General features: G+C 39.0%; 4 protein-coding genes and 1 long non-coding RNA gene across 5 annotated transcripts in view; 2 read left to right on the forward strand and 3 right to left on the reverse strand.

The window, feature by feature from the left end:
• Positions 1 to 16,559, reverse strand: part of LOC140365549 (cell division cycle-associated protein 7-like) — a 40,074-nt gene extending 23,515 nt beyond the window's left edge. The window contains exons 1-8 of the mRNA XM_072452039.1: positions 16,389 to 16,559; positions 16,009 to 16,317; positions 15,658 to 15,747; positions 15,434 to 15,577; positions 15,040 to 15,183; positions 14,813 to 14,962; positions 14,502 to 14,638; positions 14,178 to 14,226 (exon numbers count right to left, since the gene is read on the reverse strand). Of these exons, the coding sequence (XP_072308140.1) occupies positions 14,190 to 14,226; positions 14,502 to 14,638; positions 14,813 to 14,962; positions 15,040 to 15,183; positions 15,434 to 15,577; positions 15,658 to 15,747; positions 16,009 to 16,317; positions 16,389 to 16,532 (1,155 nt within the window). The 5' untranslated portion in view covers positions 16,533 to 16,559 and the 3' untranslated portion in view covers positions 14,178 to 14,189. The remainder of the gene's footprint in view (positions 1 to 14,177; positions 14,227 to 14,501; positions 14,639 to 14,812; positions 14,963 to 15,039; positions 15,184 to 15,433; positions 15,578 to 15,657; positions 15,748 to 16,008; positions 16,318 to 16,388) is intronic.
• On the reverse strand, positions 923 to 2,725 carry tespa1 (thymocyte expressed, positive selection associated 1). The gene is made up of 3 exons (XM_072452851.1): positions 2,529 to 2,725; positions 2,249 to 2,457; positions 923 to 2,161 (listed from the first exon to the last, which is right to left on the reverse strand). The coding sequence occupies exons 1-3, from the start codon at positions 2,573 to 2,575 to the stop codon at positions 1,533 to 1,535; spliced, it is 885 nt and encodes a 294-aa protein (XP_072308952.1). The 5' UTR covers positions 2,576 to 2,725; the 3' UTR covers positions 923 to 1,532.
• On the reverse strand, positions 3,031 to 6,291 carry LOC140366180 (uncharacterized). The gene is made up of 4 exons (XR_011927870.1): positions 6,051 to 6,291; positions 5,442 to 5,589; positions 4,313 to 4,355; positions 3,031 to 3,303 (listed from the first exon to the last, which is right to left on the reverse strand). It is a non-coding gene; the product is annotated as an uncharacterized lncRNA (long non-coding RNA).
• sp1 (sp1 transcription factor) lies at positions 7,540 to 14,014 on the forward strand. Its single transcript, XM_072452038.1, has 6 exons — positions 7,540 to 7,648; positions 8,166 to 8,236; positions 8,843 to 10,166; positions 10,592 to 10,727; positions 10,846 to 11,036; positions 11,761 to 14,014. The coding sequence occupies exons 1-6, from the start codon at positions 7,642 to 7,644 to the stop codon at positions 12,054 to 12,056; spliced, it is 2,025 nt and encodes a 674-aa protein (XP_072308139.1). The 5' UTR covers positions 7,540 to 7,641; the 3' UTR covers positions 12,057 to 14,014.
• Positions 16,560 to 17,031: 472 nt separating the features above from the next.
• On the forward strand, positions 17,032 to 20,719 carry LOC140365740 (anti-Muellerian hormone type-2 receptor-like). The gene is made up of 10 exons (XM_072452303.1): positions 17,032 to 17,035; positions 17,943 to 18,134; positions 18,214 to 18,379; positions 18,815 to 18,908; positions 18,987 to 19,202; positions 19,267 to 19,381; positions 19,954 to 20,105; positions 20,180 to 20,330; positions 20,404 to 20,540; positions 20,616 to 20,719. The coding sequence occupies exons 1-10, from the start codon at positions 17,032 to 17,034 to the stop codon at positions 20,712 to 20,714; spliced, it is 1,326 nt and encodes a 441-aa protein (XP_072308404.1). The 3' UTR covers positions 20,715 to 20,719.
• The last annotated feature ends 1,486 nt before the right edge of the window (positions 20,720 to 22,205 follow it).

A 22,205-nucleotide genomic window follows, 5' to 3' on the forward strand; every position in this document is an offset into this window, starting at 1 on the left:
TCCATTGACTTCCTGTTCAAATTGTGATAAATCCTGCCTCTTTAATGTGGCATAAAGTAAGCAGCGGGTTTTCATGTGCATGTTGTTTTTAATATTTTTTAAAAAGTGGCTACGTGGCATTTTAGAACCCACCCAATATATGTATAGCTTCGTTCTTCGAATAATAAAAGTACAGGGATGTGGGCGGGGATAGGGGGTAGGTGGAAACGGGAATTATTTCTGAGCGCCCAAGCCTCATTTGCAGTATAATACAGGATTACTCAAACATACATGAATCAATCAAAATACCACTTTGTAAACACTAATGATGAGGAAACACTGTTGTAACAAGTTTAAAAGCTAATTTAAGAATATTTTGTATTATATTAACCGACTAGTCTGTGCCTTAAAGCTGTCACATATACAGAGGTGTGTAGAGTAACGTTATCAAAAATATTTTCTACTCAAATAAGGGTAAAAAAGGTTTGGGGCAAGTAAGTGTAACTGTTAGAATAATGGTCCAGGACATAGCATTTCATTAATAATGTGTTAATGTGATTGGAAGGTCTTTCAAAAGATAGACCACAACAATCATATCTGATCTGAAGGAGCAGCATACAAGTGTTCAAATCATTTAATATTGTCAACATAAACCATTTGTCACTTGTAGACTCAGCAGGAAGAGTGCCGTAACCAAAACCTTTACTCTAATAAGAGTTCTGCATCCGCTGTAAAATATAGGCCATTACTGAAGTATGATTAAAAATATGGTGTCTGTAAACCACTCAGACAAGAACACATTTTTTAAAGTTACTCGGGTAAATGTAACTACAGTACTCACAACTTGACCGCCTCGATTGGGCACTTGTAGAAACCATACTTTCACACTAGTGTACTAAGACACAAGTGAGTGAGGCGGGTGAAGTCCCATGAACACACGGTATGCACCAGTGTGAGCGAGGAGCACATTGACCTTCAGAGGACAAACACTCAAACAACCGAGCTACGAGCACCCAATCCTGTCCTATATAAAAAGACACATCAGTAGGTGTTGATGGTGCTGTTTTTGACACTAAAAGATGTTGATGCTGTGTCTAGACATCCTCATCAATTCACCTCCTCAAGGACACACGTACAACTCACAACAGTTAAATAAGAAGAGTATGTGCAATGTTTTAGTTTTACAACTGCCAACATCACTCTTTTCCCCTGACATTGTCTCACACGTTTTAGATGCTTTGCAGTAAGTGCTAACTTTGTTCACAACATTTCTGAAGCTGTTCACATTTTGTAGACTTCAGAGTCAGTGTTTTGGGGGTTCCAGACCGTGTACTGTCTTACTGGTCTTTGTGAGTGGGGTCAATATTGTCAGTTTTTACAAGGATGAAGTCACAGTTGGCTGAGGGAAGTGCCTGGCTCTGTTTTTCTGCTGGTGAAGACAAGAAAAACATGGGTCTGTAATGTCTGGAAGCTGCTCTATTTGTGACTTTGTTAGTCTCAGCTTTAGTCTCTGGTGATGATCTGATAATCTGTTTTCTAAAGGACCCATATTATCAATAAAAAGGGGCCTGGTGTATTTTCTCAACTATTTGTGGACAAATGTGTTCATATGAAGACTTTACTCGTGATTTTGAATTAGCTTCCCAAACAACTGACCCTGGCTCCAGTACCTTTGATAATAATGAGGGATGATATGTAGTCTCCATACAAAAGTCTTGGGTTTGACGAATAGCTGCTTGGTCACTGAACACGAGATCATTCTTTGTACTCCCATTTTGTTTCGCTCCTTCTCCTGTTGTAGACGTAATGTGGTCCATTGTTTCCATGTCTTGATCATCTAGCAAAGCCTTTTCTTTATCTTTCCCCAAATTCAGTAGTTTCCTGTGCCTAGGTTTCTCCAGAACTATCTCCACACGCTTGTTGGGTGAATGCAGTGGTGAATCGGAGTCACGGTTTGAGCCTGAATAGAGACACATTCTGGAGACGGTGTCTTTGAGCTTGTCGACTGGGGAACGCGGGTCACTGCGGACGCTACTTCTAAAGCGCTCCATTCGCTCAATCGGGGTCGAAAAGTTGAATTCTGGCGTGGGGAGTTTCTGGACTGGTGTTCGGGACACATGGGAGTACAGGGAGTAGAACACGTTGGCCATTGCTGTGAGCACTTGTACTTGTCTGAAGCGACCTGAGGAAAATAAAAGAACTGTTTTAAAATAGCAAAGGCTTATTAAGGTTAAATAAAGAGTTAAATATAATCAAATGATTGTCATACTGGCAAGTGAAAGGCTGGGATCCTCTTCGCGAATTCTCTGTAGCTGTGCATCCAGAAACATGCGGAAGTTTATGCCCTTTGCCTGAGAAGGGAAGGTAAAGAATCTTGTTGGGATACGAACAGGAACTTGTGGCTCTTCATTGCCAAATCCCAGCTCATACAGCGTATCTTCTGCCTTCTCTGAGTACACCTGGAAGATTTCAGCTACACTAGAGGGGTAAAGGCTCACAGTTCAAACCTGAACAATATACTGCATTGCCTAAAATGTTTAGGGCTTGACCTTGTTGTAGAATCCCATGTGGAAGAAGAATTAAAGCTTGATCCCATGCTGTGACCCGGGTTTGGAGGATTCAAACAGAGCTCATGAGCTGTACTGTTAAAAACATATTGTCATATTTATTGTACGGACGTTATGGTATATTATAAACAGAGTGGCTTATGCATGTGTATGCTATTTATTATCTAATCATCTAAAGTTTAGGAAGTGGTATGGCACACTGGTTAATCTGCTGCTACGCTCTCTGGTAGTGGATCCAGCACAAAACTGAACAGCAAGTGTAAAATAAAAAAAACTAAATGTTTACATAATTATACAAATATTACCATTATTGTATTCATTACTTGTACTTACCCAACAACAAATGTAGTATTTGTATCTGCTGAAACAAGAGAGCACAACTGATCACATGTCAAGCAAATGGCAGCTTCAAGGAAAAAACTGAACTTTTCTTTCCGATGTACGTCCTAAAATACAGTTTTTTGCTACTACTTGCTAATGGCTGGTTGCCGTAACTTGTCGTATTGTTATTTATACAATATATGTTTAAACATACCATCAGCGCCAATGTTTAGCTCATCAGTAATGCCACTTGGTTTGAGTGTTGACTCTGTACAAACATAATCAACATTCATTTAAACAAATAGTTTTTCATTAACAACAAGAATGATAGCAATGATGACTGCAAAGTGAGTATAATAATGTATTACAAGGTACATCACTATAAACAAATGGCTTACCAAAACTCAACTGGCCAGTATTTTCTGAGCTCATAGACCTGGGACAAAGTGACACAAACATAATCTCATTTGCATTTAACAGCGAAAGGTTTGCATGAATTTTATGAGTTAAATAACGTTTAAACAAAGCTTTAAGATGTAATTTATATTATAAAAAATAACACAAATAAAATTGTATTTGAATACCGGTACATTTATTCAAGTACACTGTAGTAGGCCCAAAATGATTTAAGATAAGATAGGATAAGATAAGATGGCCTTTATTTGTCCACACAATGGGGAAATTCCAGTGTTGCAACGCAACGCAGTAGATACAGGAGTAAAAGAACAGATAACTTATAGGAAGCTTTAAAAAAACACTCTTATAGAAAAAAACACTTATAAACAAAACTCTTAAAGACAAAACCTCTAATTTTCTTAATAAGGAATAGAAATTAAAAAAAAAGACAAAAGACAAAAATTATAATAATAATAGTGGCAAAAGTAAACACTCTTATTTACTGCAGTTAAATGCGCATTAATGACATTATTGCGTATGAGTATTGCACATGAATATGACATTATTGCGTATGAACATGACAGTATTGCTCATGATTAAGTCAGTATTGCACTGACACTGTGCATTGATTTTTTTATTTATCTGATTATCACAACTTTAGTGCCTGAATAATTGGAGGTTTTAGGACTCATTTACAATAGATCTAAAGAGTTATAAATATATCCTGAAAAATGTCTGAATAATAGATTAGTAAAATTGAACCCACACCCTTTTTTTTTCTAAATTGAATTACTTTTTGCTTTTAGTGCAGCTTCCCTGTTGTGTACTGAAATATGTTCTACACATAATGGACAGCTTGTTAAGACCTGATGTTGAGATGCAGTTGTTCACCTTGTGAATACATACAACTGTGCAACAACTGCAGTTCTGTGTCAAGCTCACCACAATGTCAGTACTTTCTAGCACACCTGACCTCGGAAACTCTAAACGCGTAATTCTAAGTTTCCAAAGACTGTCATTTACTCTTTATAAACAAAAAAATGACTCACCTACAAGTGAGAAACCAGTTCTCAATCTTTCCAGAACAACATCCTGTGGAAAGATAATCATATCACATCAAATCAATTATGATTATTATATATAATTATTATATAACTATCTAGATAGACACTGTTAAAATAAACTGTGGAATTCTTAACAAACCTAAAGAATCCTATGTTACATTTTTCCCAGAAAAGGCAGTCAGGACAGGCCACATAAAAGAATCCCATGCCACTCGTGGAAACAGGGTTAAATATATCTATACAATGATAATGATGTAATATTTCCCCAAATCTTAATCAAGCTGAGTCTTTATTGGCTATAAGCACAGACGAAGATCTAATTATTTGTTAGTTAGTTAAAAACTAGGGCTACAACCATTACTTTGGTGGTCGACCAGTCAGAAATAAATTGTTTAATTAGTCGACAAGTTAACCTAGGACCCCCTTGAAAATGATGCATCTCAAGGGGCAATCTGAAAAATAAAAATAAAATATTATTATTATCATCATATTATAAAAAATCTAATTATAAAAATAATTAGCCTATTAATATTGTACATTCATACGTTTTAATTACATTATAAATTAAGTCAAGATTGAAATATGGTAAGTGGTGACTGAGGACTTCTAGATGGAGAATATTTATGATATGATAAAGTGTATTATTTATGTTTTTTTTAATTTTTATTTTGCAATGCCACTGTCTTTATTTTTATTTTTTTAAAAGGACTTTTCATATGTGTTTTTGAGTCTGTATAGTCTAGTTAACGATTAATTAATCACAATTATTTTATAATTCCACTAATCATTAGTCAATTGATTGCGGTAGCCCCATTAGATACCAAAATCATTCATGAGATACATTTGATTTAATGTTATTTATACTTTTTTACTATTATCATCATCAGTAGTAGTAGTAGTAGTAGTAGTAGTAGTAGTAGTAGTAGTAGTAGTAGTAGTAGTAGTAGTAGTAGACACTGTTTAATGCTGCACTTTGACACCGAAGCAAGTTCCTACTTTGTGAGTTGTTCACCGACTGATTGTGATTCTGATATTGCAGTCATACCAAAGCAACAGTAAATATAGTATGTAGGATGTGTCACCCAAGTTTACTGGTCTTACAGGTTTGACTTACCTTGTGAATCCAGGAGACTATCAGAGAAGACGTCATCGTCGGCTGTGGTCGTGGACTGGAGGCTGCAGAGCTGTGGGTCTGTAAGTCGCTGCCGGCAGCTGTTGATCCACGCGCGGCGCTTCACAGTGGACACTGGACTCTCCATTCTCTGTGTGGGTCAGCATCAGCATAGATTCACAAAAATGTTTATGTGGGACAACACATGAAAACATAAAATATACTGCAATTTTTTTTTTTAATATGTTCTTTTTTAATGGATTTTGTTTTGGCCTACTGCTAGTTTTCTATACTACACGGTTGATGGCAGCATGGGTGGATAAGACAAAGACAAATGTCTAGAGCGACAATCACGTCTTTTTAATTAAGTGAAAAAATGTGTAGACTATAAATGTACAGTGCTATGTGATTAAATTATTTCAGAATTATTTCTTTCAATTATTTCTGTTTAGCTTATTATATAGGTGGTCTATTATGTTCAAATATTATAGTTTTACATAATTGTAAATAATAGGGAAAACATACCTTGTTATTTGGTCTAAGGTTAAAAAGTTTAAACTTTAGGTTCCCACCAGTCTAAGAACTGAATAAAACATAAGAAAAGAAACATACCTTGGTTGCAACTGGTCCTATTGCACTAGGGACTTTTCTTTCATTTCCTATTGTGACAAATGAAAAACATCAGCCCACCGTTGTTTTAATGTACAATAACTCAGAGGTAGTTTCATGTCAATGTTTAGGTCTTGAGTAGCCTTGCAGAGGAAGTTGCTTTACATATCTGCCATCATAGTGGGCTGAGCCTGTGTTACAGACACATCCTGTAGAAACTACATGTGCAAACAAACTACCAGGCAAGTCAAGAAAGTTTAACCTGATCATTTGTTATGAAAAGACCATACTTCATCTTCAAACTAGAATTTTCTTAGGCCTTTTTCACCATTGTGTCTGGAAACAACTGCTGAAACCACAACTGCATGTATTAGCCAATACTGCTTAGGTGGATGTGAATCTCATTACAAGATCTTCTGCTTGCAGCTGTAGGCCTTAGTAAAGTCTTGTAGGTCTACTCCACTGTTGCCGTGGTACTTTCTGGACTCAAACTGGGTTTCAGGGCTACTAACTGAGTTGTTTTTAAGTATTTTCTTATGGAGGGTTTGGTTGGGGAGTGGCCCATCCTAGGAAAGGTTTCAAATGTAGGCCTATGTCCATGTTCATAGATGGACTCTTCACCATGTTTACATGGACACATACTACATGACAACCCCACGAAGTCTTTCACTAAACCCGCCTTAATCCAGCCCTTCTCTTCAGAGTGGTCAGTACAAGCCTTGGCAGGGTGGATACCTGCGTCTCTTGTCCTCCCTGATCCCCTCCTCCCACCTACTCCCACCTCCTCCACAGGGCGCCAAGGCCCACCCAACCAGGAGTGGTCAGTGGCCACGGAGGCAACCCTCAGAGAGGCTTTACGGCCGCCTCCTAAAGTGCCATCCTTGCCTGTTTTATGCTGGATTAAGTATTAATAAAACATTTAATTACACAAACAATAGATGCGTAAATATATCTTAAAAACGTTTGCATTTGTCATGACCTGGAAACAACAAGAAATACAAATCCCATTTCGTTGGTGGAACCTACCGTGATTAAGGCCCGCCCTACTTTTCACCGATTAGCCAATGGTTAGGCGCAGTTCAACAGAGACTGGTTTTCATTGGACAATTTAGCTGTAAATCACACGTAACTGTAAAAAGGGTGCGTTTCTTTAGGCACCATGGCGATCTGAAATAAAACTTTAAACGTTCCCACGGCGAAACGTTTGAATAATTAAAACACATTTATTATTTAGAAATGTGCCCATTGACAAACATGATCAAATTAAAATTTTACGCTCGCATTTTTTAAATCCCAAAAGTGAACCAAAACAGTAAACACCAATATTGCACTGTATAAAAGTAGTGTAAAGCTATGTCAAATATATGATTATTTCTGTAAATCACGCGCATTGACGCAAGACATCATGCTTAACTAGTGCACTTTTGAGCGCAGACCAAACCTGATTGTGCGCAGTTTGAACAGCGGCACATGACGGTGTCTGAATCAAACGCACCCGTGTTTCTTCACAGAGGAGCACTCAAGTTTGTCTGAAGTTGTGAAAAGTTGTCAACCCGAAAAAGAAGACTACGCAAACTCCTCCCGTCTTCACATAATGAGCAGTAAGTCAACTTTTTATTGTCCCATTCCACGTCACAGTGATTGGCAGCACGTTGTAAATTTACGACCAGGGGTTCTGTTTCAAACTATATTAGTCAAATAACAGTTGGTTTTAAAGGATACTCCGGTAGTTTCGAAGTCGATAACATGTCGCTAACATGTCGCTCTTAACCCAGTGAGCAAACAGGTCAGCGGCAAACTTATCACGTTAAATGGCGTTTCACTTCGACACTGAGAAGTGAGACACAGACACTTGTGTTTAAGTGTGTGCCGCCCTTAATTCGAGCTGCGTTTGGTAACTTGTTGGTAGCGTAGCTTCGGCGTTAGCTCATAACTTTGTAGCCTGCGTGTGGCTGAATTCTTACATGGAATAAACTAGTTTAAATGTCTGTCATGGAACTATCCACACCAACGGCCCAGACGTGTTCCCTGTGATTATTTGTCCGTTTGTGATGCCGCGTTTGTAGTGGATGACGTGTTCCTGCTCTCTGGAGTCATCTTAACACATTTCTTCCGCAGATCAGCAGCAGCAGGGTGAAATGGCCGCTGCGGAAAGCGGAGCGGGCTTCAACCAGAAAAGAAACACACAAGTATGTCCTGACTTAGTGCTGTTTGTCAATACAACTGTGATGTGCATTTACACTTTGTGCCCTCGGACCGCTGCGGGGTTGTTGATTTTCTCCTAGAGCACATGTCTGGGTGGGGAATGGGCAGGTAAAGTGCGCCCACACGGGGAGTTTCCCCTCGGAGTTCGGCTGTGTGCGCCTCTTGCTCGGCCCATTTGGCCCGCTGCAGAGGGGGTGGCCACACCGCCCTGTCACATTATAGGGCAGAATCATGTGTGGGAGGGAGATGGGTGGGTTACGGGGGAGGGGAAGCAGAGCCCGCCGCTTCTGTGGAACTGGAGTAATCCCTCCCATGTGGTCCCACCCTGATTGTCTCTTAAGAGCCTAGCTTTTTTTTTAAAAGCAAATCATCTCACTTTTGATTATGTTGATTTTTATGTTGCAAGGATATTGATACTGTGTTGCAATATTCACAGCATTATTATTTACTATTTATGTTAGAACAAATTAATAACTTAATTGACCACAGCCTTCAATATTGTTCAATAATAAGTGTATAAACTGTTGTGGTTTTTGTTTTTATTTTATAATATAAATTGGTTATGTTTACGTATGTTTTTTCCTCCCCAGGATTCTCAGCAGCCATCTCCACTCGCCTTGTTGGCTGCAACATGCAGTAGACTTGACAATCCTGGCGAAAACGATTCAGCTGATGAACAACAAAGCCAAGAGCAACAAATTGATATGAATGCAGATGTTTTTAACTCCAATGCTAATGGCTGGCAAGTTATTCCACTAAGCATTCCGGCCTCTTCGGGCTCCAGCACAGGTACCACTGACTCAGTGGTAGGAGACACAGGCAAAAGCAGACAGGGCATGTCCTCAACAATCACTGTTAGCACGCAGGCTCAGCAGGCTCAGCAGCAACAGTATGTGGTGACGCAGGCTCCATCAATGCAGGGTCAGCAGATCCTCACAACTTTATCAGGGGTCATGCCTAACATTCAGTACCAGGTAATTCCTCAATTTCAGACCGTAGATGGCCAGCCACTACAGTTTACACAGGCTCAACACGATCCAGCTGTATCTACAGCCAGTGCAGCAGCGCCACAGTTTCAGATTGTGTCATCTCCTAACGGACAGCAGATTATAGCGACAACCAACAGAGCTGGAGGAGCTGGGAACATCATAACAATGCCCGGCCTGATTCAAGGAGCTATTCCAATACAGAACATAAGCCTGGGTAATGGTGTTCTACAAAATCAAGGCCAATTCTTGGCAAATATGCCAGTCTCTTTGAATGGAAACATTACTATTTTGCCTGTAAGTCATGGAACAACTGGGAGTGGCGATGGTAATGGTGGAGGAGATGCTGAAGGAACTCAACTTCTGCAGCAGCAGTCACAACAGTCTGTGTCGAACAGCAGTGCATCTTTCATGACCAGTGCCTCTACAACTACTACACAGACCACCTCTGCTTTTGGAATAACACAGAACACCAACGCATTTCAGCAGAATGCGACTCTTGGTGTGGCTATTCAGCCCGAAAATAGAGAAGGACAGCAACAACAGATTGTTATTCAACCCCAGCATCTTATCCAAGGTGCTAACCAGGTGTTCGCTACACCCACTCTTACCCAGGAAGGACTTCAAAACCTTCAAATTATGCCCAACACAGGCCCCATCTTGCTTCGCACTGTTGGCCCAAATGGGCAGGTGAGCTGGCAGACCATTCAAATTCAAAGTCCTACTGGAACTCAGATCACACTAGCCCCAATGCAGTCCATCCCCCAGCTGGGTCAGACACAGGCATCTGCCTCTCCAGCAGGTGGAGTGTCGGTTAACGCTGTCCAAATCCCGGGCATTCAAACTATAAATCTCAACTCCCTTGGGAACTCGGGGCTGCAAATGCACCAGCTACAAAGTCTCCCCATCTCCATTTCCAGTCAACCAGGTTAGTAAAAGTCATATGTTTTTCATATAAACATTTGAACATTGCTCCTGTGAACAAGTCTGTGTAATCCCTCATTCATCCAGTGTGGATAAATAAGGGATGTTCCATTCTTAAAAATAAAATAAAAAGATTCAGTTGTAGTCACAGTGGACACAGTGGAATGACTCTTGAATGAAAGTCGAAACATCTTGTTTTTCTAAAAAACAGTGTCTAGATGTCTACAACTGAATATTTTCTTCAATTGCCCCTGTGCTTAACATGCATAACTGTATTCACCAAGAAGAAAATGATAGCCTGTCTCTATTTGTTAAGAGTCCACCATTAACTGGTGGAACCTGTTTTTCAGGCAAACGTTTCTCTGCCTTACTTGTGTGGCCTCCTTTGTTTGTGTGGAAGGCAATACATTGGTGATTTCTCTCTTATAGGTGATCAATCAATGCACACAAGTGGAGATGTTCTGAATGACAGCACTGGTATGCATGAAATGGATTCCCCACCACAAGGCCGACGCAACAGAAGAGAAGCCTGTACCTGCCCTTTTTGCAAAGATGGCGACAGCCGGTAGGTTCTAATTCAAAGGGGGCTGCTGTGTACTGAATTATTGCCTAAAATATAATCACTCAAAATGTATCTTTCTTACATTTCCTAATCTTGGCACATTATGTTTTACTTTGAACAGCGATCCATCTAAAAAGAAGCAACATATTTGTCACATTGCTGGGTGTGGAAAGATCTATGGCAAGACCTCTCACTTAAGAGCTCATCTCCGTTGGCACACTGGAGAGCGGCCTTTTGCCTGTAGCTGGGCTTTCTGTGGCAAACGCTTCACACGGTCAGATGAGCTTCAGCGCCACAGAAGAACACACACAGGTGATTAGTCTTTGTCAACGTTCAAAACCATAAGCTATAGACCTTACTTTCTATAGAGCTCAACAGCGCCTCATAGACTTTCCGGGAAGAAAAAAAAAAACTTTGAAAAAAAAAAAAAGGAGAACAAGAATGGGAAATTCACTACGGCTTCAAAGGGGGCGGGACTTTTGACCTCCCATACAAGCAATCACAATCATACACATGGACATAATTGCATGTTAAAAGACACCTTGGCCAACAGAGCAGTGCCTACTGGGAGTCTTCTAATGGCTGGTGGAAGACCATCTGACAGCAGGCTCCACTCCGATCTGCTCCAGTTAACATAAAACTAACAGTCTGTTTATGTTTTTAAATTCCGGTTCACGTCTGGCCTTGTCCTCATATTGTTCTAGGGACCACATATTTTAGCCTATTTAAAATAATACATTCCGTGGGCTACAGCGATGGGGAGTAATTTTGGACACATAGTCCAGTGACACGTTAGGTTTTTCTTTGTATCTTTTTATATGACGGTTCCAGAGACAAGGAAAAGGTGACATACCGGTTCTCTATCATCAAATTGTCACGTCCAAAAATGTCAGTGCTCGCACTGTGCTACTTATGTTTTGCCAAACAGTGGCCGTGCATGCGCCAAATATGCTCGTTTTGTACATACAGTATATATTATGTGCTATTTTGTAACATTTCAAGTTTTTTTTACTAATTCGTTTTCTGTTTTTTGCAGGTGAAAAAAGGTTTGCTTGTCCAGAATGTCCGAAGCGCTTCATGCGTAGTGACCACTTGTCAAAGCACATTAAGACCCACTTGAATAAGAAAGTCATCCCGGGCGGCTCTGCAGTCCCTGAGTCTACCGATGTAGGGTCTCCCGCAGCAGGCTCTGAAGCAGGCTCTGGAGCTGTGGTGGCCGGGGATCACACCATCGTCACCATGGAGACTCTGTCAGCGGAGAGCATAGCGCGATTAGCCAGCAATGGCATCAATATGATCAATCTTCACCAGCTTAATGGAAACGGCTACTGACACTGTTGAGGCAGGAAAAGTTGGACATGTGAGGACGAAACCTCGGAAAGGTCAAACAAAAGCTTGACAACAATGCAACACTGACATTCATTTTGTGGGTACTGCTTTTGACTGCGGTTCCCCACAGTCTTAAATCTGTAGCATCTTTTAGGTGAGTGAGTCAAAATGAGTCAAATCAATAATTGGTTTATTATGACGCTTTCAGTGGGCGTGCGCTATGCATAAAGAGTATACAGAAAATTAAAGGAACCCCATGTACTTGCGCCCCTCAGTTTAAAAACCAAGACTTTAAGGCTTTAAACTGCATAGTGAGGATTAGGGATGTCACAATATCCAATTTTAGTGTTGCAATTATCGTGAAAAGAAACATCACGATTTAACGATTATTCATGATTGCCACCAAGACTATCAATAGTTCATTCTAGTATCAATAGTCATTCCAATTGTCTAATATATTACAATTTCTCTATTATGCGACCAGCTTTATGATGATAAACAAGTTTGAACTAGCACGGATTTATGATTGGCTGCAGGTTGTGAAGATTCAGATCAGAGAAAGGACTTTTAGGTTCAAACCAACTGGATTTCAGCTTTTAGAAGCACACCAAAAATAAGACTTGAGTCTCATTCTGATTTCTGAATTCTTGAAAACCAAAACGCCAAATTATAACAACCAAAATGGACATCATGTCCAATGTTTTTGAATATAAATAAATCCACCTTTACATTTTGTCATCAGTAAAAGATTGAATTTGAACATGTTAACCTCCATATCCAGAGATACAGCGGATGTTTGAAGTCTATGTCATAAGGTTCCTTAAGACGGACTTACTGATTTAAACATTCAACTACTTATCTCTACAAGTTAGAAAGTAAATCATACTCCTGCTTGTTTTGAATGACTTATCTTTCACTACAGGATTTTCCTTCTTAAACTGTAATATAGAAATGTCCAGCATATTGGAATGAATTCCCAGTAGCCACTGAAATGTACTCATTCAAATTAAGTGTCAAGTTGACGTTACGAAAGACAATGTAAGGCTCAACTAGAGCAGGACCACAATGTGCTGTGTTGCATTCACGTAACTCAAGTACACTTTTTTTTTTGTAGGTACCAACTTACGCCATCATACTTTGATATGTTTATAATAGTACAGCTATTTAGATTTTTGTATATCGTTTGCTCCTGTAAAAATGCTAGCTTGGCAGACCGAAAAATATTACTATAATTTGCCTTTGTTGAATGAATTTAACTGCACAATCATTTTAACCTGTTATTTTTTTATCGTTTTTATGTGCAAACCTTACTGTCGAAGCAGTAAGTCCAGAGAGCTATACTACGAAGCAATTCTCAGCCAGGCTGTGTCAGAACTTGCTTCTCAAACCATAATCCCTGTTTAGAGAACCATTATCACCATGCGGTTTCAATATACAGTATGTTTAAAAACATAAGACACTTCAGTTACACCTTTGTTGGTCTAACAAGACAGGTTAAAGATCAAATTTAGGCTTGATCGAGCATAACATTATTTTTTACAAGCTTCTGTTTTTGTTGTATTTCAGTTTTGCCTTAACTCATTTTTCCTGTGGTCTTTGTAAATTGTCAACACCACACAATGTTTATAGGTTGTGTTCACATCTATTCTGTCTAGTTTAAATGAGGTGGATGGCAGAATTTGAACTGTCAAATGCAGAGGTCTAACATGGAGAAAAGAGTTCAGTGTCACCATGAAATTAACCTGTGTGGACACAATCCCTAACAAATGTGAATTCTGTTTGGTCTTTCTTTTCAAAAATCTTAACCTCTTTGTGAAATAGGCCCTAACCTCCATCGGAAATTAGGACAGAATAAATGTCATGAACACTTCCCATTTTCAAACCAAAGGGTGATTTTTTTTTATTAAATAAAAAGGGAAAATACAATGTTAAAATGACTTCATAGGAACTTTGTACATATTCTTTGGTCAACTTTTTGAAAAGTCAGTTTTTTGCAACTTCTATTTTAAATAAGGGGATTTAACTAGCTGTGGCCTATTCAAATGTATAAATATAGACCAGACATGCTCTTATTACAACAAAATTAAACTTTATTTGTTAAAATCAGTTTACAAAAACAACCACTGCTTGTTGAATTCACACATCTTCCTCATTCTTCACTTTGTTACGAAGGCTGGAAACAAATTAGGTAAAAAATTATACAATCTGTCATTCCCACATCTTAGTTAAGTCAGTTCATGTCTATAATTATGTCATGAGTAGAGGAGCTGAATATGACAACTATACAAGTCCTACAATCTAAAAACATAACACACACTTACAGCAGCGCCATCTGCTGATGCATAAAGTAGTCAAACCTGCAAGACTTAGCTCCACACTAAACCAGGAAGGGACAGGACTGACAGCAAGTGTGTGAGATATCTATCTATATCTATATATCTCTAATACCTTGTTAAATATGAATGTACATCAGAAAATCCATGATACTGAGCCAGAGGAAAGAGGATGCCTGTTGGACAGCGACCCTCGCGCTGACGACAGAAGCTGCAGTTACAAATCCCTCGGCATGGTGGGCAATGCCACTCCTGGAGAGAGAAAATGCTCTGCTTGTGAGTAGTCATTAGATGCATGATTATACACAGTCAAAGCAGACTGAACACAAGTAAAAATCACTTATGTGCAGCATTTTATGACATAACATGCAACTGCAGCCGTTAAAAACATCGCGTCTTTAAAAAATGCTGTAAAGCGTGTCTCACTGGGTTGATCAGGGCCTTCTTAACATCTTCTCCGTAACGGTTCCTCAAACAGGGTCCACAAAACTGGCCGTGAATCCCTCGGCAGCCCTCATTGCGACAGCATGTTTTTGTGTCTATGGTCTTCTGTCTGCATTGATGACAGGTAGAGCCCTAAATGTTGCCCAAGACAATCCAAAATGATTTAAACAGCCCGTGGAGAAGTGCATTAGTCACAATACAACACAGACCGTGACTTTGTTGTAAATCTTCTCAGTCATACTGTCTGCCACCAGCTCCAGTTCTTCCTCTGTAATGTCTTCAACTGGACGAATCATATGAGGTTTGGTCTGATTAGGTCGAGGGGTGCCTCGTCGCTGTGGGGCTCCTCTGACCTGAGGCATTGCAGAGTAAATGGAATAAATAGCAATACACAATATGTTGTGCATTTGGATGATTTTAAAAGACTATTTACAATATGATTAAACTGAACAGCCATAAATACTAGTCTCAACGTAGCCATTTACAACAAATCACAATTTTGGTAATAATTTTGTAATAGGTTTTTGGGGTAAATTCACATTGCAGTTGGTAAGTTATTATGGTAGTGCACAAACCACATTTGTTATATTCTAAACAAGAGACCTCCAGTAGTTCTTCCTCCAAGGTGAGCTCCAATTCCTCCTCTTTAGCGCTCTTACAGTCCTCACTTCCTCCCATGGAGCGAGTAAGACGACGGGACGTGCGCTCAGGGTTTTTCCTCAAGTTGCCCCCAGAACGCGGTGGATGCTACGATGAAATGACTGAACATAAGTAAACTCAAAATCAGACCAAGAGTAGAGCATACTTATTCTAAGAACTTTACTTACAGGGCTTTTCTTTTTTGCTTTTCCAGTTTGTTTTTTCAGGAAACCAGCTCCTCCAGGCATCTTCTGCAGATCAGCCATCAACTGTGCAAGCTGCAAGGAGAAGCTTACTTTTTCAGATGTTTGACATTTGATTTATTGGTTAATCCGCTTCTCTATTATTGACCAATGACTGTCTCATTGTTTTTGATTTAACATTCTGTCTGTAAAAATCATGTGATTTTGGGCATTACAAATTGAATATAATAATAAATACTGAGTCTGGTGAATTTTAACTACAATTATAATCACCTGAAAAAATGAATCTTACAAAAAAAAAAAAAAAAAAGTGTAATAGTAATATACATGCTTTACCATTGCTTTGTTGGCTTTGATGTTTTGTTCTCTTTTGGCCAAAAAGGACTCATCTTCTGCATGATCTGCTTCACTGCTCAGAGGAGGAAGAGGTGCTATCGTGTTTTCCACTCCTTCAAATTGGACATGTTTCTCCTTCTGGATCCTTGTCTTTTTTGCGACATTGTGCGTAGGAACTTGTCCTACGTCTTCATCGGATGACAGAGGGTTAAAACAAACGGAGCGCAAGGCCACTCTCAGTTTGAAGGGCTGTGCACGTTTGACGCGTTTGTTTTCAGATAGTTTGTCTTCATTTTCAGAATATAACGTCTGGCAAAATAAGAAACGGTAGACTTTTTCCAGGACATGCAATTGTGTATGGTCTGAAATCAAGCCGTTACCTCGCTGTCACTGTCGCCTAGTTCAACTTCAGAAAATCCGTAAAATGTCTCGTCATTGTCCGAATCCTCAGCAAAAATATCAGCCAGTTCTTTAGTGAGAGAGTGCGTGCCAAGAAACACAGCCTGGGTAAAATAAGCACACATTTTAACTGCGTTATTGCAACTACAATTGTCTAAATTATACTTACCATTTGTTCAACTACAAACTCAGCCCCACGCGCAGCAGGTGAACGTCCAATCAGTGATTAAAAAAGGCGCATGCGCAGTCTCGCGTCTCCCGCCCCTTTGTAATTGCCAGTTTACGTACGTATTTATTTGTTTGTTTTTCAAATATTGACTTTGGCTACATTTGGCACTGAACACAAAATAATAAAGGTTGTTAGTACAGTAGCCTTTGCATTATGGATAGTCGACTAAAATGCTTTCATCTGACACAATATTAAATGTTCCAGATGTTTATAATAGAATAGCCTTTAACCCATTCCTGACTGGACATGTGACTGGGGTCCCACGGCAGGTGTGCAGGGGGAGTGAAGCCAGGAAACATGGGACACTCCCCCACATTCTTATGCCTGATAAATACTTGCTTTCTGCTATCCCATGGAAAGGTCCCATGGCTCTCCTCTTGCGACATTGGTTGTTCATGGGTAAGTCTGCCTTTTTCATTCAAATACACGCAGAATATGTAGTTTTTTGAAGGCAATATCCATCGATTTCAGAAGGATGAAAAACTAGGACCATATTAACAATTCAAAACTAAATATTCTGCTTTTTGAATAGTCAAAAGTCCTAAACTATTGATTATTGTTTGATATTGTTGACCGTTCAGCTAATACTATTTGACAAATCAGTATTAATTCTAATATTGGCCTATTTAATAGAGTTTTGCAATATATGTGATAAATATGAATAGCTAAAAAAAAAAAAAAAAAATTTTGAGCAACTCAAATACGATATTTAGATGAGCCAACAGAAATGTATGAAAATATTCAGCTTAATTTTGCGGGGGCCAGATTTTTCGGATAGTCAAGGTGGCCAGAGGTGCACCATTTTACTGTTGTAGTAAAAGTTTTGGTTTCACAAACTATTCCCAACATGGTTTTCATAAATTGAATTAATACAATAAAATAACTACTAGCTACTGATTGAGTAGATCTTTGTGAGAAATAAAATGCTTTACAAACTGCTTTGCAAAACTGCCGTCCAGGACTGAACCAGAATTAAACTAGGACTAGACTAGAATCAACCAGGTCTGACCCAGGACTAACCCAGAATCTAATCCTGACACCGAACACAGGTCTAGAGCAGAATTAAACAAAGACCAAGACCTAACCAGATCTAAACTAGTGCTAGCCCAGATAATTATTATATAATAATTTTTTTGGAAGATGGGTTGTGGGGCGGATTAAATCACTTGGCTCATTTGAAAGTTTACAACACATTTTAACCAGCTCAGTTGTAGCATGAATCACATACTCAATATTCAAATTTAGCGTATGTTCAAATTCAAAACGACATTTCTCTCTACTCTATACATGCATGTTTTTTTCTCAGCGGTTGTCTTCCTAAGCATCATCCATCTGGCTTTATCTCAGAAGAGGCGGTGTCATTTCCAAGTAAAGCCAAATAACCCTAATTACCATAATTATGGTGATGTGAATGGATCCGAGCAGCGTTGTAACTTCACAGATTGTTGTGTGGGTTATTACCTGATCAAGGACGGTAAACTTGAGATAGACTCTCTTGGTAGGCACATATTTTTTCGTGTACTTTGAATCCTACTGTACCTTATGTGTTCTTTATTATTTTGAGCTTTTTGTTTCAGGCTGTTACTTGAAGGAAAAGTCGTGCTCTGATTTAAGTTGCTCAAGAAAGAGAAACATCCTCAGATGTGTTTGTAGCAGTGACTTCTGCAATAGCAATATCACTTGGATTTTAGACCCTGATCAACCTCTTCCACTCACGTACTCCTATGGTATTTACTTCCAACAGTGATTTGGACTCACGGTTGGTGAAAATAATTATGCTTTATTCATTTTTAATTCCCCCCCTTTTTTTTAGATGTGTTATTTGTTGCTGGTTTGATAATAACCCTAGTGGTGGTAGGTGTAGCTGCAGCCAAATTGAACTTCTTCCGAAAAGAATCAAGTAAGAACTCTCAACTGTTTTTCACTTCTTTTGCAAAACCGTTACAAAACACTCCTCTCTTATGTGTTTGTATTTGATAAATTAGTTGAGTTCTCACGATCCACCGTGAAACAGTTTCATTCTTTGCTGTGGGCTGACCTTGGCACTTATCTCTGCTTGAATCCTCCCTCACTGCCCATTTCTTTGTCCATTTCCAATAAACGTTACACCATTATAAACTATGGAGAAAGGGTTTTTTGATAATTTAATAATATTACACAATTTCCTAATATGTTTTAAGAAAGTCTAAACTCCTCTCTTCACGATCCACTGTGTGCCTGTATCACGACCCAACCCTCAGAAATTGACATTGCTGAAGTACAACTACTGCAGGTAAGGCTCACAGGAACAGCTTTCTAAGTGCTATTGTCAACTTGTGTATCAATTATGGCAAACTGCATCTTGTTTCAGGTTGTGTGTAAAGGGCTTTTTGCCACAGTTTGGGAAGGGAAATACCAGGGCACTCGTGTGGCTGTGAAAATGGTTCCTAAGGCCTGGCAACACAAGTTCACTGCAGAGAGAGACGTTTATCAGTTTTCGTTAATGGAGCATGCAGGGATTATCCACTTCTTGGGCTCTGGATCCATTGGCACGTGTGATGTCCTCGTCCTTCAATATGCTAAATATGTAAGCGCTCGTATAAAAGAGGTTGATGAAGTGCTGCATAAATATGTTGTATGACTTATTGCAGGGTTCTCTCCATTCATATTTATCAACGAACACCTTCAGCTGGAAGTCGTCACTTATGTTGTGCCAGTCTTTATCACAGGGACTTTCCTACCTTCACTCTGACCTTCACAGAGAAGGTACTTGATTTTGGTTTTATATTACTGTATATTCTTGGATTGTCGAAATATTGTTGCCCAGATACTAGTCGATACTAAGACTAGATGCTCAATTGAACAAGTATTGATACAGAAAAAATGGACCGTTCTTTAATATTTTTAGATTGATTGATATTTACATCAGACTAGTATATGACTGACCGCATTGTAATATATATAGAAACTAGCTGCTGTTATTTTGTGCTGAAAATGACATGACACATTCCTAATCAAACACAGCAACATCATTTACTTTGTATTGTTTATCAAGGATCAAACCATTTCCTTAGTATCAAAATCAAGTTTGACATTCTGGTATTGTGATGGGTATACTCAAGAACCAATATTCATAGCTATTGATTCCAGAGTATTTCAATCTGCCACTGTTGGAATTTTTTTTAATGTCATGTGTGAGACTGCAGTTTTACAAATTGTAATCCCAAATTTGAATGTAAAGACAATGATTTAACATCTAAAAAAAAGGAGGCCTAAGTGCTCATACACAAATCTGACTTCACATGTATAAACGATTGAACGTGTGTGGTTTCTTGCAGGTGTTCATAAGCTCAGAGTGGCACATAGAGACCTCAGCAGCTCTAATGTCCTGGTGAAAGCAGATGGAACCTGTGCCCTCTGTGATTTTGGATGCTCTGCCATTCTGTGCTCTGGGCAAAACCGCCAGCATGATTCCTCCAGAAAACTAGAAGTGAAGTCACACACTCGGTAATGTTCCTGAATAGTAAGGGCCAGTAATAATGGATTTCCTCACTGTAACTGCAGGTTGAAAGCCCGATGGGGACTCTGCGTTACATGTCACCTGAGATCCTGCAGGGCTCTGTGAACCTCAACAGTGACTGGTGTCTTCAGGGAGACGTCTACTCTTTGGGACTAGTCCTGTGGGAAATCTGGATGCGATGCTCCGATTTATCTGGTAGTTAAGTCATTAAAGCACTGTGACAAACTATGGTCGTAGAACCAAGTGAAACAAGTGTCTCCATCTGCAGGCGAGAGGGTTCCACCACATCTACTTCCCTATGAATACGAGCTGGGGGCAAATGTAGCTCTAGAAATGCTCCTCCATCATGTATGTTACTTGAATGAGCGACCAAAAATCCCCCAAGTCTGGAACCAGCATCCACAGGTAGGATATCTTTTATTTATTTCAAGTTTAAATTGTTGTTTTGTTTTCTTGAGCGATGTCTAACTTTATTTTCAGGGAGCAGCACTCCAGGATCTTCTGAGCAGTTGTTGGGACCCTGATGCAGAAGCAAGACTGTCTGCTTCATGTATTCAGAACCGGATAGACTCATTTTAGTCCTTGCATTAAGCTTGCATCAATCCATTTTTCAAGGCCTCTCATTTTTCACTCACTCCAGACACTTCCTTCAGCACCTCAAGGCATTCACTGACCAGCTGAGAGTCACAGTCTTTTTACATTGCAAACTTAGTGGACAGATTGTAATTTCTCAATTGTTCATGGCCTTCTCAAAGAGGATTTTTGAATATAGTCTGTATACTGTATACTGAAAATATAGGTTTTTAAAAAAAAGTAATTGTATGTTGTATTTTTAAAACCTAGGCATATGACAACTTGGATTATACTGTATCATAGTAATTTAAGGATAATTCAGAGAAGAGAAGGTTTTGGGGGTGGCGTGTTCCCTCATCACAGAGCAGAAACAGGGAGCAGGTATTGTGAAGTTTAAATTCATGATAATTGCAAAGTTATTGAAGGATCCAATCATAAAATGTTCAGGTCCCACTTTGGGAGGCACATTTGGCTGAGAGGTGTCATGGCACAAGCACATGTGAGCCACATCCTAGACCTAAATATTGTTTTCCAGATGATGTCTTTTACCACAACTGCATGAAGTCTCAATTTGTACCATTTATACTGAAATAAATAAATACTTTTAAAGCCTACTACACACATACATTTTATTATTCAACTGCACACTGATATTATCAATAACAACATTTTAAGAGGCTTGCAGTTGCAGTTTCAAAATATACATAGAAAATAAATATAAAATTAAAGTCTTCAGTTTACAGTTCAAATTCAGTACAAAGAGTTTTGGTCTTCACAGCTTTGAGGTTAGTGCAATCATTTAGGGAATTTAAGTAAGAGGACAAAAGGGATTCAAATACTAAACATTCCAGTTTCTGGTTTGAGAATTTTGAGCAATGAATATGGTATTTTGACAGCATTAAGACCAGGTTTAACACATATATCACTTTATCAATATCATGTTGTAGGTTCATATCAAGCTTTCTATTCACAAAGACATGTTGTTACAAAATATTTGAGCATAAGAGCAGTCCCAAAATGTATGGATGATTCTCAGACACATATGACAGAATGAACAATGAACATTTAAGCTAAATGTTTAAATAATACTGTTTACAGTAACATTTATGCAAAATCTTTAAGCATACCTCCCGAATCTCATTGGTTACAAAGGATTTCCTCGGCAAAAGCCAAACACGGTTCCAATCAATGTCATTAAAAGAATCATTCCAGACAAAAACAGATGCTGGTTTACTCATGGACTCTAGTAATATGTTTTCTTATACATTTATTATCGTTCTTATAACTTAAAAAGGAGGACATTAGCATTTTCACACCAGAAGGAACAGCATCAAGGACAATTGGAAACTCTTTTGGCATTACTGGAAAGTTGTAAGCATTGAGAAACTCACAGTAGGAATAGGATATGCTGTTTTTGTTGAATAGTAGGTGTACGTAAATACTACCATTGTCAACCCACTTTTATGCATTTTAAACATATATCCTTGTTATTCCATA

This window comes from Eucyclogobius newberryi, unplaced genomic scaffold (genome assembly GCF_026437365.1).
Source record: "Eucyclogobius newberryi isolate DKJ021-1_F unplaced genomic scaffold, fEucNew1.0.hap1 SCAF_19, whole genome shotgun sequence".
In the NCBI taxonomy this organism is placed as follows: Eukaryota; Metazoa; Chordata; class Actinopteri; order Gobiiformes; family Gobiidae; genus Eucyclogobius; species Eucyclogobius newberryi.